The sequence below is a fragment of the Cervus elaphus genome, chromosome 1 (genome assembly GCF_910594005.1).
Source record: "Cervus elaphus chromosome 1, mCerEla1.1, whole genome shotgun sequence".
Taxonomy (NCBI): Eukaryota; Metazoa; Chordata; class Mammalia; order Artiodactyla; family Cervidae; genus Cervus; species Cervus elaphus.
The window spans coordinates 67,847,168-67,863,548 of NC_057815.1; the positions used below are offsets into that span (position 1 = coordinate 67,847,168).

At 41.1% G+C, this 16,381-nt stretch overlaps 1 protein-coding gene across 1 annotated transcript in view; it reads left to right on the forward strand.

Annotated features, from left to right (window-relative positions):
* Nucleotides 1–3,775: 3,775 nt before the first annotated feature.
* Nucleotides 3,776–16,381, forward strand: part of RNF169 (ring finger protein 169) — an 82,719-nt gene continuing 70,113 nt past the window's right edge. Inside the window, exon 1 of the mRNA XM_043907185.1 lies at nucleotides 3,776–4,309. Coding sequence (XP_043763120.1) covers nucleotides 3,808–4,309 — 502 coding nt within the window. The 5' untranslated portion in view covers nucleotides 3,776–3,807. The remainder of the gene's footprint in view (nucleotides 4,310–16,381) is intronic.

Here is a 16,381-nt window from a genome sequence, read left to right on the forward strand (position 1 = left end):
GGGATCAAACCTGTGTCTCTTTCGTCTCCTGCATTGGCAAGCGTGGTCTTTACCACCATACCACCTGGGAAGCCCATCCGTTCCTGTGAATAATTCTAAGCTTGTCAGTATGTTTTTGTGTCATCCCCTGAAGATTCAAAGTTCAGAGAGGAGTGGCCACGTGGCTGAGCCTAGGTCACATGTCATGTTCTGGCTGCCCTGGGGCAGGGAGAAGACTACCTCTGTGGTTCAGCTTCCCCAGTCTCAGTGAAACTGCATAAAATGAGGCATTCCCCCAAACAGAAACTTCTAGACTGTTAGAGCTAGAAAGGACCTTTGAATTGGTCTTTGAATAGACCACTCTATTGTAGTGGCCTGATCTAGGAGTATTCATTAGAATTCCTGTGGCATTATAAAAAAATTTACTTGCTGGCATCCCATCCTCAGTTTTTTGGTTCAGTAGATCTGAGAAGGGACTTTGGCATATAAGTGTATATGTGTGTGTGTGTGTCTTTCTGAAACGCTCCCCAGGTTGAGAACTGATGAACTTGAGCACTCTTGTTTTAAAGATGAGGTGACTGAGGTCCAGAGAGAGTTTATCTCTTAGAAATTATACAAGTTAGGGGCTTCCCTGGTGGCTCAGAGGTAAAGAATCCTCCTCCCAATGCAGGAGACACGTTCAATCCCTGATCCAGAAAGATCCCACATGCCATGGAGCAGCTAAGCCCATGCACCACAACAGGTAAGCCCATGTGCCACAACTACTGAAACTCACACATCCTAGAGCCTGTGCTCCACAAGAGAAGCCACTGCAATGAGAAGCCCATGCACCACAACTAGAGGGTAGCCCCTGCTCTCCCCAACAAGAGAAAGCCCTTGAAGCAACAAAGATACCAGTACAGCCAAAAATAAATAAGTAATTTTTTGACTCTTTGTGACTCCATGGACTGTAACTCACCAGGCTCCTCTCTCCATGGAACTCTCCAGGCAAGAATACTGGAGTGGGTTGCCATTTCCTTTTCCAGGGGATCTTCCCCACCCAGGGACTGAACCCAGGTCTCCTGCATTACAGGCAGATTCTTTATCATTTGGGCTACCAGGGAAGCCCAGCAAAAGGGCGAAAGTGGTTATGATCAATTCTAGATCTCCTGGCTTTTGATCTAGTACTACTCTGAACTCTTGCTTTTTCCCACTGCAAAAAGAAATCTCCTGTCTTTATTCATATCTAAGAAGGCATGCTATACTTCTATGGTTCAGCTTCTCCAATAGTAAACAGACTTCAGATTAAGAGCCCCAAACTGTCAAGAGTGAACAACCCACACCAAGGGCCCCATCTCTAACGGTAATTGGCTTGATCTCTGGACCACAGGCCCCCCCCCCCCCACCCCGCCCTTGTCACAATCCTGCCAAAGTGTCCTCAAGAACCTAAAGTGGGAAATGAAACAAAGAAGACCTCGGGATGAAGGACAGCCTGGCTAAGCCCATACTTCTGTGTTTGGCAGGATTCGGACTGTCTGGGCCTCTGTGCACACAAGCCCTTGTTTCAATTACTCATTGACCCTTCTTCAATTCTTCACTGTCCTGTAGCCATCTGGTTCTCATTTTGGGAATCCACGTCTTTCTTTTCTCTGCTGTCTGACTTCCACCAATCACTTTGCCTTGGACTGGTTTACTATCAGCTCAGACACTGTTTCCAGGCAATCTCATGGAAACCCAGGGCCTCTGATCCCTTCCATTACATTATGTACTTTTTTTATTTTGCTCTCTTTATGAAACTTGTGCTTTCCTATAAAGATTCCCAACAGGAAATGCATTTGCTTAATGCCTTCCTGCTCCCAATCTACTTTAAGTGCAAAGAAAAAAAAGCAAAGGGTGGGAGAATTGCTGTAGCAGGACCGTCTCTCTGTCAGAGGGAAGCCATTGTTTCTCCCATACCCTCTGCATCCAGAAAGGGCCCTGGCACCAAAGTCTGAGCACCTCATTCAGTGACTAAGTCAAGGAGGAATGGCGTGGTCAGAGCTGTTCTTCAGGAAGTAACTCTAGAGCTATGGAAGATGGATTGGAGGAAGAGTGTCTGTGGGTAGGGAGACAATTGATAGAAGCTATTGCAATAATCTAGGTGAGAGAATGATGAGACTGAATTGGGCAGTGGGAATGGGATGAAGAGGAGAGGATAGGTAGGAAAACGTTCATTTTGGTGGAAGAATTGACAGGACTAAGAAACTGACAGATGGGGGGAGTGAGGGAAAAGTAAAGATTACCAGGTTTGGAGCTTGAGGGACTGGAAGAAAAGCACCTTTACTAGAAATATCCGGTCCCATCACTTCATGGCAAATAGATGGGGAAACAGTGGAAACAGTGGCAGACTATTTTTTGGGGCTCCAAAATCACTGCAGATGGTGACTGCAGCCATGAAGTTAAAAGACACTTACTCCTTGGAAGGAAAGTTAGGACCAACCTAGATAGCATATTAAAAAGCAGAGACATTACTTTGCCAAGAAAGGTCCGTCTAGTCAAGGCTATGGTGTTTCCAGTCATCATGTATGGATGTGAGAGTTGGACTATAAAGCAAGCTGAGCGCTGAAGAATTGATGCTTTTGAACTGTGGTGTTGGAGAAGACTCTTGAGAGTCCCTTGGACTGCAAGGAGATCCAATCAGTCCATCCTATAGGAGATCAGTCCTGAGTGTTCATTGGAAGGACTGATGCTGAAGCTGAAACTCCAATACTTTGGCCACCTGATGCGAAGAGCTGACTCATTTAAAAAGACCTTGATGCTGGGAAAGATTGAGGGCAGGAGGAGAAGGGGAGGACAGAGGATGAGATGGTTGGATGGCATTACTGACTCTATGGACACGGGTTTGGGTAGACTCCGGGAGTTGGTGATGGACAGGGAGGCCTGGCGTGCTGCAGTTCATGGGGTTGCAAAAAGTCAGACACGACTCAGCGACTGAACTGAACTGAACTGAACTGAACTAGAATGAGGCAAATCAGAAAAACTGTTTTGAAAGGAGGGTGGAAGACAATGACTTTAGTTTGGTACATGAGGGATGCAGATATCCAAAACAATGTTTCCATCAGACAGTGGACTATGCAGGGCTGGACTCAGGAGGTCTGGACCGCAAGTATCAATTCGGGAGTTTCAGCTGGAAGAAAATGTGACATAGGGTAGGGGCTGGGGGGCAATACACGGCAAGAAGTGAGAAGAGGACTGAGGTCTGAGGCTTCGAGGAATAACCATATTTAAGCCCCTAAAACAAGCGGGAGGACTCAAAAGCTGAAAAAGAGCTGAGGGCGGAAAAAAATTCAAGGAAACTGTGGTTTTTCCCAGCCAAGGGAGGGAAATTTCAGGAAGGAATTTGAAGAGAGCGTATACTGAGATGTGAACTGACAAGAAGCCGCTAGTAGGACTAGTCTCAAGTCACAACAGCTAACCTCACAATAAATGAAGCACTGAGGCAGGGTTCTGGATAATTCACGTACTCCTCACTCTCTTTAGCCTAAGTTATCAGGATACTGCAGGATAAATACGTGTAATAACTTCATAAAGTTTAATATCGCTCAGAATTTCCAAATAAATCCCCACAGTTCTCAACGTGATTTGGTTAAGAGGAAGTGGCAAAGACTAGAAAGCAAGGCCGAGGACCAGATATATAAAGGATAACTAATAAATATTAATGAGGTTTCACCTCCCGCCAACCCGACCCGGGGAGAACGACGTCGGGGGGCCCGCCCCTCATGAATATGTATACAGCGCTGCCCACCGCCCACTGCCCCGCCCTCTACTCTTCTCCCTCGCAACGGACTCTCCCTACAAACGGGAAACAAGATGGCGGCGGCAGGTCCGAGTACTCGGGCTTCTTCCGCGGCGGCGGCGGCAGCTCTGAGTCGGCGGGGTCGGCGGGGCCGCTGTGACGAGATGGCGGCAGCCAAAACGGGGACCCCGGGCCCGGCCGCTGGCCCCGCTCTGCTGGTGTTGCCGCCACCGTTGCTGCAGCCGCCGTCACCGCCGCGGCCGGAGGAGTCGGACTGCGCCGGGTGCCTAGAGACCCCGGGGGAGGCGGCGGCCCTGCCGTGCGGCCACTCGCTGTGCCGAGGCTGCGCCCAACGCGCTGCCGACGCGGCGGGCCCGGGTTGCCCACGCTGCCGCGCCCGCGGAGCGGGCTGGGCCCGCCGTCGGGCCCGCGACGACTGGCAGGCCGACGCGGAGGTGCTGGGCGAGCGTGCCCGCCGCGGCCCACCGGAGCGCTGCCGCCCGCGTCGGGACGGGGGCGCGGCCGCCGCGGGGCCCAGGCCGGAGCAGGAGTCGCGCGCCGCGCCCGCGGAGCCAGGTGGAGCTTTCCCTCCTCCCGTTGGGGTCCGGAGCGAGGCCGCCGCGCCCCGGCCTGGCCTGCTTAGAGGGTGGAGGGTCCCAGGCCCTACTCGAGCGGGTGTAAAGAGTTCTCGTGGGGTTGGAACCGGGCTCTGCCCAGTTTCAGTTTGTGTTTCTGAATTTTGAACTTCGGAATGAAGTACAGGCACGATGTGTTTGGAGTCAGAAGTTTGGAGGGAATCAGCATTTCTTGGAACAAGTTAGGGCCAGATTGGAATTGGTGAGTGGAGGAGGGTACCAAACTTCGCAGGGGCCGTGGTCGCTCCGAGAAGTGCTTGGTTTAGTGTTGGGTGAAGAGCGTGGGCTTGTGAAAATGTGACTCCTGAGCCTGAGTGGGTCTGTGAGAGGTGTGGAGTATACGAAGTTTAGGGGGCACATTGATTTCGAAGATGTGAAGGGAGCTTTTCAGACTTGAGGGTAGAGTGGGTTGAGAGTATGAGCTCATATGTGCAGTTTTCACAGAATCTTGAAAAACATATGCTTAGCAAGAGCTTGGCGTGTAGAGAAGTAATAAGTAACTGCTATTTATATTTATAATAATACTAATAATAAGCTCCAGTAGTGCTCTGCAGAAAAAGACGGATGGGGTTTAAAAGTTTTGGAAGTCGAGATTGGTTGGCGGCGGCTGCTTCTGTCTCCATGGCAGTGTAAGTTTCCTACTATTTTCCTGCCAGTTACAGGTCTGTTGAAGGACTGTTGTTGCCTTCGACGGCTTTGCCTCCCCTCCCCGCCCCCCAGCAGCCTGCCACTCTGGTGCTGAGCTTGACAGAGAAAGTGCCCTTTCTCTGTCACAAAACAAAATTATGTTATAACTTAGGACTCAGACATCCAGTCAACACAACGGCTAGAGTTCTTTGATAAAAGCTTACCTAGGAAGCGATTTTTCAAGAAACATAATTAGGAAACGCCAGATATTTGCACCTTTTGCGTCGGGAATTCTGCCATGTGTTATTTTCAGTAGGGAAAAAGAGGCATTGCTTGTATATGAAAGTTCAGTCCCTAAAAACTACAGGTTCCAGAATGCAGTCTGTTTTGATTCAAGCAGTCAGATACCTGCCACTATCCTAGGGCAGGTATCCTTTTATTTCTATGTCTTACTTTCTATGTGCCTTCCTATTAGTTTTAAGCTTAATAACATCCTTATGAGATAGGCACTTTTATTGCCGTTTACACCTGGAACTGAGGCCAAGAGAGGTTGAGTAACTTGCCCAAGGATGAAAACCAGTTCCATCTGATTCCTGCTCAGATAAGATGAAGGACTTCCCAAACATCATCTAATTTTTGAATGCGTGTGATGATCTCCTATGCTGTTTAATTTGCCTCGAATTCTGAGATTATGGTAAAAAAATAAGAGAATATTTCTCTGGTCTTCCTACTCGTACTATAGGTTTATATGGTTAAGTGAAAAAGAAATTTGTTTCCAAAACCTGGGCTCCTTTGTCAAATAACAGGTCTGAGATTTGAACCATAAGAGGACATATGACGATGATTGGTGCGAACTTTTTCCTTGAAGAAACTTGTGTATCAGTGAGTAAGAAAAATGATAGAAAATGAGATTCCAAATGAGGCTCTTTTGAGCCACTGGGTTAGGGTTAGGGTAACCAATTACTTTATATGTTTGTATGAGGACCATCATGAAAAATATTTTTCCTTAAATGTTCTTATTGTTGGATCATTGAGTGTATATAATTATATACTTGTTAAGTCAAAACATTATAGAAGAATATCGCTGAATAGAGTTTGGGAATAATAACCTAGCTTTAGCAGGTTGTCTAGATCTCTTGAGTTTATGTGCAGTACGTTAAAATTTAAGACTTTAATAGACAATTCACATAATTCAAACAAAAATAAAAGAAAATGTACAATGAAAAGGTTCCTCCTATCCCTTTCTTCATTTTTCCATTTTTACCAGAGATTAATGTTTATTCTTCCAATTTCTTTGTGCTTATACATGGAAATTCAAATATTTTATTTTTTTATCTTTTTACACAAAAGGTTATGTATTATATATACTGTTCTGTAACTTGCTTTTTTTTTTCATATAACAATACATGATGGATATCTTTTCATATCAGTACATAGAAGGTTTTTTTGTTTCTACTTATAGTTACAAAGAATTTCATTGAATGGATGTAACATAATTTACTTAATCATCCACTGGGGGATATTTAGACTGTTTCCAATGTTTTGCCATTATAAATTATTGTTTATAACATTGTTATACAATGTTTATGTACAGTTTTATGAAGAGTTCACCTGTAGCTTTCATCAGATTCTCCAAAGGGTTGCAGAGAAAAAGATTTAAGAATTTTTGTTTTAACCCAGGTTCCTCATTCTACAGAAGAGAGAACTGAAGCCCAGAACAGTGTGACCAGGTCATTGTAGGTTAGTAGTAGATAACAAGGGCTGAAAGGCTAAACTTTACTTAAGGGCTAAAACATAACCTAACTCACAGTTAAATATTCATGATGGCTTTTATTTTATGTATTTATTTTTAGTTGCCTTGGATCTTGTTGCTGCGAGTGGGCTTTCTCTTACTGCATCAAGCAGGGACCACTCTTGGTTTGGTGCGGGAGCTTCTCATTGTGGTGGCTTCTCTTGTTGCAGAGCACAGGGTCTAGGCACTCAGACTTCAGTAATTGTCGTGCTCGGGCTGCGTCGTTGTGGCACAGGGGTTTAGTTGCCCTGTGTGGCATGTGGAATATTCCTGGGCCAGGGATAGAACCTGTGTCCCCTGCATTGTCAGGCGGATTCTTATACACTGTACTACCAGGGAAGTCCCATGATGGCTTTTAATAAAAAAAGTAAAAAACACCAGCTTCATAAATATTTACATTACACTTTTATGAGTGGGAAACAACAGAATTAGTAATGTTGTTATACTTCAGTATATTTTGAAGTATATTGCTTAGCAGTATTCTTTTGGCATACTTAGGTCTGTTGATAAAAGAAAGGGTAGTCCTGCTTTGTAAAACTGGAAATGAAATTTTGTAGTAAAGTCACTGGTATTTAAGTGAAATTCTTAGTTTTTTTTCTTTTTTTAATTTCTTGAAGCCCTGTGGCTCTTTTGAAATTGAATCAAATTGAATTTTTTTTTCTGAAAAAAAGTGCAAGAGTTTGTGTGTGTTGAAAATTTTGGTTGTGCTGGTGATGTATTTGTTTTTGTCAGCTTTTTGGCAGTCTTGAAAGTTCAGAACCTTAAGAACTTCTGTATAAAATGTTTTACTTTATTCTTATATACATTTTCAATTTGCTTTTGAATACCATATCATTTGATTTGTGCAGCCCTGATCATTTCAAGATGAACCTAGATTTCAACTTTGTGTTCTTTGAGGATCTGCAGCTCATTGTTTGTCTTGACATATAAAGTATTTGGACCGTCTTGAGCAATATTCGGCAAATATGTAATGAGTGTCTGCTCTGTGCCAGACACTGTTCTGGAGCCTTGGGTGACATCAGTGAATGAAATGTTTGGAAATCCTTCCCTCTTAGAACTTACATTCTAAATTTAGAAACAATCCTGCTCCACTGATTTTGTTTTTAATGTTTATTTATTTATTTGGCTGCATTGGATTTTAGTTGTGGCATGTGGGCTCCAGATCACTTGGACTCAATAGTGCTGGTACTTGGGCTTAGTTGCTCTGTGGCATGTGGGATCTTAGTTGCCCAACCAGGGATCAAACCTGTGTCCCCTGCATTGCAAGGCAGATTCTTAACCTCTGGACCACCAGGGGGGTCCGTGGTCCATTGATTTTTTTTTTTTTTTTTTTAATTTACCACATGGTACATAGGTAGATTTGCAACTGTAAGAACATTTAAGCCTCGTTGATAATAATTAATTTTAAGAAGTTATTTAGTCTTCTGATTTGAGATCAAGGATGATAATTCTAAATTATGCTGCCTTTGTACTTGAAACCAATATCTTTTAGGCCAGTTCTTTTTCTTTTTGCCATGGGTAACTATTGAAGAGAAAAGGTAGTCAAAGGCTGATGAATCTTTCAGATTGACAGTTTAACTTTTTTTTCTCTTTGTAGTGTTAAAATGCATTTCATAAATTGAATAAATAAAAAAAAATTGAATAGTGCCCCATTTATTCCTTCCCTTTATCCCATCCCAACCTCCCTCTTCACTTAGGGTTAACATTTATACATTTAAAAAATTTCCTCTTTCTGTGAAAAGCAAGTAGTTCTGGTTTATTACTCAGTTGGCAGATAGTGTTTGCTATGTGTGCAACCTAAATTGCATTTAGGACTAGTGAATAATGAAATCATGTGATTGTAGTGTAAAAGGACAGGAATTTCCCTTGTCTGAAGGGATTTGTCTTAAGATATATAACATGACTCAACTTTTTATCCATACTAACACATATTCCAGAATTTGAGTGTCCTCATGTGTCTTACTAATGTGGAAATACATTCTTTGTGTTTTTTAGAACTCAGGATGAGATTGCCTTATAAACTAAGCCTTAATTACCATTGACAGAATAGTTTCTTGCTATAGGCTTCAGGATTGAGGAGCAGGAATTTAGGTGGTATTTGTTTTTCATTCATATTTCCACTTTCCAACTTCCATTTAATCTTAGAAGACTTGCCTGCCTTGAATTCATTTGTATTTGAGTTTGCTTTAGTGTAGGATGTAGGAAAAAATTGCCAAATTTCATTTCACTAATTTAGTGAGCATTTAGGGCACACACTTGTGTAAGATAATACAGTAAAAATGATGAATAAGACATGGTTCATGTCCTTTAAGATTCTAGAGTCTGGCTGGGGCAGCACACCGTATCAAATAATAATACCAAGTGGTAGGTAAATGCATAATTCCAGGAAGAGTAGAGCAGCGGGGTAACTGACAGTCGTTTGAGGAAACTTGAGGAAGGCACTTGCACTGTGTATTGAAAAAAGTGTAGGAATTTACCAGGTGAAGGAGGAGAGGATGTCCATTCCTGGCAGAAGAACCTGCATGTACAAAGGCATGAAGGCACTTGGCATATTCAGATATGACAGGAAGTTAAATACAGATGGAATGTGGGGCTGCAGTGGGGAAGGAGGAGAGAAGAGACTACAGAAGTTGGTTCATGAAGGTCATGGTATGTCATGCTGAAGGAATTTGGTACTTTATCCTATAGACAGTGTGGAGCCCTTGAAAATATTTAAGTAATGGCATGACATTGTCATAACATGCTTTAGAAAGACAGTGTTGGTTGGAGTGTGGAAGAAATGTGAATAGAAATTGAAGGAAGGGAGTTAGGGGACTGTTTTAGTAGTTCAGACAAGAGATGAATAAGGGCTAAAGAAGTGACTTTGGAGATGTTTCCTTTAGTTATTCATTAATTTAGTAACAATTTCAGGTGAGGGCCTTCTGTGTACTAGGCACTGAGGCTGCAAATAGAAATAAAACATAATTCTGCCTCTTAAGGTCAGTGTAGTTAAGAAGATTGATATATAAGCATGCAGCTGGGATGTGGAGTCATAAGTGCAATAACTAATGCAAGATATAATTGTAGAAGGCAGTACGGTATATATTAATAGGGCAAGTTAATGGAGCAGGATCTGGAGACACTGTGTTCAAATTCCAGGTCTGCCATTTATAGCTGTTTGTCTTTGGGCAGTTGCTTAACTTCTCTGTACCTTAGTTTCCTTATTTTGAAAATGGAGATAGTAATGGTAACAAAGTTGTAAGGTTGTTGTTAAGACTAACTGAATTATTACAGCGAGTTATTAACATATAAAGAGCTCAACAAATGTTAGCTCTTTTCACAAAAAAAGAGAACCTAGCTTGGATGGGTCAGCAGTGGCTTCAGTGAAAGGCAGACACTTGACCATGAATATTCAGTAGGTGGATGAAGGCAGGATAAAAGTGAGGGAAATCTGTACATTTAAAAGCATTGAAGTTGCTCAGTCATGTCTGACTCTTTGTGATCACATGGACTGTAGCCTACCAGGCTCCTCCTTCCATGGGAAGAGTAGTGGAGTGGGTTGCCATTTCCTTCTCCAGGGGATCTTCCCAACCCAGGAATCGAACCCAGGTCTCCCACATTGCAGGCAGACGCTTTACCATCTGAGTCACTAGGGAAGCCCTAATAAAAAAAAGCATAGGAGTATTAAACAAAAGGAGAGTTGTAGGGATTGCAAATATGGATAGTTTTTGAGCACAGAGTATGTGTGGGAGAGTGGAGGGAGGCAGAATTGCAGAAATAAGCAGTTACTGAATAATAGTGGACTCTGAATGCCATGCTAGGAAGAGTTTGAAAGAGGAGCACATCTTTGCATTTTAAAGAGATCACTCCTATAGGGAATAATGTAGCAAATGGATTGGAGATCCCGGATTTCTTTTAGCAAGATGAGTCACTGAGATTAGCTAAAGACTCTGTTGCTACGGGTATCCAGAAAAGCTGGGTGATAAACAAGAGTTCTTTTACATTAAATGCATTTCTGAGTTTTCAGGAAAGACAGAAAGATATTTACGTTCCAAAAAAAAAATGAAACTAAAACCCAGAACTTCATTAAGCCCTTGAGCTCATGCTGTGTTGCCTTGGACAAGGATGAAGGAATGGAGTGAAGGGTTATTTCTGGCTTTTTATTCCTAGTAATTGAGTTTTAACTGGGTGGAAAAAGGAACCAAGACCAAGAGTTTTTCATCAAGCTGGGATTTTTGATGTGCTGCATCCTAGATGAAAGGGTGAGATAAAGAAAAATCTCCCTGTTGACACAAATATCGTTAATAAGAAATCTTGTCTTGGTTTGCCTGGACTCCATACAAAGAGAAAATGGAAAAGAGCTTCTCTGAGGAATTAAAGTACAAGACCTGTGCCTTGTTCATATTTGGGACCTGAATTTGTATTATACAGTTCAGGTATCTCCATGCTGAGAAATTAATATAAAAGCTAGCTTCAAGCTAGTGATACCCCTGGATCATCTGGAGAAAGGAAAGACTTGAAGGGGTACTCCCATATCCTGGGCCACAAGGAATTCTCACAGAAGAAATAAACTCAGCAGAAGATAAATTTATAATTAAAAGTGACACACAAGGAAACCCATTTTCTACCACAAATGAGAATCAGCAGATAAAACAAGCACGATTATAGCTCTAGGAACTGGAATAGTAGAATAGCAGCTTGAAAGGTAATTTAAATTAGCCTATTTTAAGTGATGAAAGACATTAAAAATTAATTGACAGCCCAATGAATGCATAAGACATGAAACATACCTTTGAAAAAGAATTAAATATAATGAAAAATACAATCAGGTTAAAAAAATAAATGAACCCTGACTATTCATTGGAAGGATTGATGCTGAAGCTCCAGTACTTTGGCCACCTGATGCAAAGAGCTGCTTCATTCAGTAAGACCCTGATGCTGGGAAAGATTGAAGACAAAAGGAGAAGAGTACAGCAGAGGATAAGATGGATAGATAGCATCACCACCTCAATGGACATGAATCTGAGCAAACTCTGGGAGACAGTGAAGGACAGGAAAGCCTGGTGTGCTGCAGTCCCTGGGTTGCAAAGAATCAGACACGACTTAGCGGCTGAACAACAACAACAAATAAGCAATAGTCTACACAGATGAAGAGAAAATAGTAAGCTGGGAGTTAGGTATGAGGAAATCCTAAGAATGCAGAATAGTAAGATGAAGGAAAGTATGAAGGAGGTAGGGAAATGAAAGACTGAACAAGAAGACCCAACATCTAATAGCAATTTCAGAAGGAGAAAAATAAAATGAGGGAGACATGGAATTAAAAGAGATGAGAATTTTTTGGAATTAATAAAAGACAGTGAATTTTTAAGTTTAAGGTTCATGAGAGCCTAGCAAGGATTAAACAAGCAAACCAAAATAAACCCACAACTAAATACATTGCGATGAAACTGCAGAACACCAAAGACACTTTAAAAAGCAAACAAAAAGGAAAGAGGACCAAGAATCGGGCTGAGAGCAGATGTCTCTCTGAGAAAAACCAGAAGACAGACTGATAGCTTCCAAGTGCTGAGAGAGATCTGAATTTCATACTCAGCTGAGTTATCATTCAAGAGTGAAATCGAGAGTATTTCCAAATGAACAAAAAGATGGAGAATTTACTGTACTGTTTCTGAAACAACTATTATGTGAAAGTATGCACTTTCGGAAGAAAGAAATGTAGCTTAGAGGAGAGGCTAGGATACAAGAAATCATAATGAACAAATAAATTGGTTAGGTAAACTAAGCATTGACTGTATAAAACAAAAATAATTATGGTTGATTTGTGAGGGCTAAAACTTAAGTGGAACTAAAATACCAGATGATAAAAGTGTAAGCTGGGAGGGAAAGTGGTCAGCATTAAAGAGTTATATATAGTTCAGGAGGAGGATAGAGAGATTGATTAACTTTAGGCTTTCAGTCAAATGCATATTAAAAATTTAAGCATAACCACTAAAAGAAATACAATGTATAACGATCTACTATACATATATAGAACCATACACTTCCCAAATTCTTTTTAATGTAAAATATTTATGTAATTAGGCACAAAAAATTTCATCAAATTCCAGAGCTTGATATATAATCCATGTTTTCTGACCCCAATACGATAAAATTAGAAACTAATGACAAATATTGATATGACTGATTCCCCTCACCTCCTAACTTTTTAATTTAAAAATTAAAAGCAAAAATAAACTAAAAATGTATGGATTGGACTTCCCTGATGGTACAGTGGATAAAAATCTGCCTGCGAATATAGGGTAACATGGGTTCTATCTCTGGTCTGGGATAAAATTTAAGTGCCTATATCATATTTCATTGAATCTTAGAAAAGCACTGTATTTGGAAAGCAATAGTCCATCTCATGATGATGACATCTTAAGATTCAATGAAATATAGGCACTTAAATATGGGCACATATTTATAAAAGGAAGTGAAGTAATAAATTATTAGAATATTCCTATGACTTTGTATTCACAGTCTGATTTTTCTAAATCACTCTCTGGTGGAGTCATAGAGGTTTGTGTTTTCCTATATAGTATTGCTCACTATGTCATTGAAAGCATTGGTGAAGAACATTTCTTAAGCGATCCCCAGCATTTTCTTCAAACTGCTGACACTCATCCAGTTTTGATTCTCATGTTTTCTTGAACTGGCCAGAAGGTATCAACAGAAGGTTTTCAGGTGAGACTCATAGTTCTTTCTCAGATGGTCTGTAAAGGTTTGTTGACTAACATTGAGAAGTTAACAATAGTCTAGTCATGCCACCAGAGATAACTATCAAATAACTACTACTTTTGCAAGCTTATTCTTTATGTTAGTACATATATAAACAGTGACAGTGGCGCCATCACTGCTTTCTGACAATGATTGTAAGGCTAATTGTAAGAAATATCCCAGTTTCAGCAATATTAATATGAAAAAGTTGATGTCCTTTTTGAATAGAAAAAAAGCTGAAAATTACTTAGGTAAGTGGCCAACTGAAGAAGCTAGAAAAGTAACAGATTAAGCCCAAAGGAAGTAGAAGATAGGAAAGAATAAAGAATAGAAATTAATAGAGTAGAAAACAGTGAAGAGGATTCAGTTCAGTTGCTCAGTCGTGTCTGACTCTTCGCAACCCTGTGGACTGCAGCATCCCAGGCCTCCCTGTCCATCACCAACTCTTGGAGTTTACTTAAACTCAACGTCCATTGAGTTGGTGATGCCATTCAACCATCTCATCCTCTGTCATCCCCTTCTCCTCCTGCCTTCAATCTTTCCCACCATCAGGGTCTTTTCTGATGAGTCAGTTCTTTGCATCAGGTGGCCAAAGTATTGGAGTTTCAGTTTCAGCATCAGTCCTTCCAATGAATATTCACAACTGATTTCCTTTAGGATGGACTGGTTGGATCTCCTTGCAGTCCAAGGGACTCTCAAGAGTCTTCTCCAACACCACAGTTCAAAAGCATCAATTCTTTGGCACTCAGCTTTCTTTATGGTCCAACTCTCACATCCATACATGACTACTGGAAAAACGATAGCTTTGACTAGACAGACCTTTGTTGGCAAAGTAATGTCTCTGCTTTTTAATATGCTATCTAGGTTGGTCATAACTTTTCTTCCAAGGAGCAAGTGTCTTTTAATTTCATGGCTGCAGTCACCATTTGCAGTGATTTTGGAGCCCCCAAAATAAAGTCTGTCACTGTTTCCATTGTTTCCCCATCTATTTGCCATGAATTGATGGGACTGGATGCCATGATCTTAGTTTTCTGAATGTTGAGCTTTAAGCCAACCTTTTCACTTTCCTCTTTCACTTTCATCAAGAGGCTTTTTAGTTCCTCACTTTCTGCCATAAGTGTGGTGTCATCTGCATATCGGAAGTTACTGATATTTCTCCCAGCCATCTTGATTCCAGCTTGTGCTTCATCCAGTCTAGCATTTCTCATGATGTACTCTGCATATAAGTTAAATAAGCAGGGCGACAATATACAGCCTTGACGTACTCCTTTCCTGATTTCGAACCAGTCTGTTGTTCCATGTCCAGTTCTAACTGTTGCTTCTTGACCTACATACAGATTTCTCAGGAGGCAGGTCAGGTCATCTGGTATTCCCCTCTCTTGAAGAATATTCCACAGTTTGTTGTGATCCACATAGTCAAAGGCTTTGGCATAGTCAATAAAACAGAAGTAGATGTTTTTCTGGAATCTCTTGCTTTTTCAAAGAGGACTAATAAACCCCAAATCTAATTCACTGAAAATGTTAATATAGGCTCTGTATTATAGACAAATCTCAGGCAAGATTGATCAAGGAAAAAAAAAAGAAAGCATAAATAATATTAGAAATGAAGCAGGAAATATGGCTGTAAATGTCAGGATTTTTGAAAACCCATACACATAGAATATGGATTCTATGTGTATGGGTTATGCCCATGAATTTTAAAAATTGTATAAAACAATCAGTTTCCTAAAAAATACAACTTAACTGCAGCTGAGTCAAGAGTAAGTAGAACTTATTAATCGAAATGTAATTAAAAAAATGAATGGAACAAATAGTAAAACCTATCCACTGAGTAATATGTGAATGCAATGAGCAAAATCTAGAATGTGGAAAAGTATAGGACAGGTGGCAAATTTTTTTCCTCACAAGTAACTGAAGAAGAAGGAGAAAGCAAGCCGTAGAAGGGAGACCTGGAACTTCCCTCTTACCTGGCAGTCCAGTTGTTAAGAGCCTGTCTGTCAATGGCGGGGACACAGGTTTGATACCTGGTCTGGGAAGATTCCACATGCCACGGGGCAGCTCAGCCTGCGTGCTGCAACTACTGAAGCTCGTGTGCCCTAAAGCCCATGTTTTGCAACAGAAGCCACCACAGTGAAAAACCCATGCACTGCAACTACTGCTACAGAGGAGCTCCTGCTCGCCACAACTAGAGAAAGCCCGAGCGCACCAATGAAAACCCAGTGCAGCCAAAAAAAAAAAACAAACCTGCAGATTAAAAGATGCCACCAATTTAAGTGTATGGACTAATTTGGATTCTTATTTGAAAAACTATAAAGATATTTGTTGGACTTTAAATACTGACTGGATGTTGGTATTAAGTTACCAGATTTTTAATGTGACAGTTTTTCGGTTACATATTTTAAAAGAGTCATTATTTTTAAGAGATGGTAAGTTTAGAAGTTAGATGATATGGTGTCTGGGATTTCTTCAAAATAATTCATTCAAGGGGAGAGAGGACAAGCACTATTAGGGAAATAAGATGAAATAAGATTGACGATTGACTGCTGAAGCTGGGTGAGGAGTATGTTGGGGCTCATCGTACTGGTCTCTCTAATATTTGAGATATTTTTATGGTAAAAAGCAGGAAAAGATTCTACCCATTAAAGAAACACAAGGTACAGATGGTTTTACAGGTTACTCAGATATAGATGGATAATCCTTGTACAGACCATTTCAGGGAATAAAAAATGTTTCTAGACTCATTTCAGGGGGCTTTTACAGTGTGATATCAAAATCACACAAAGACAATATAAGAAAGGAACAATATAGGCCAGTCCAAGTGAAATCTGCACTAGTTTAGTAGTGTAATTTTTTTTTTTT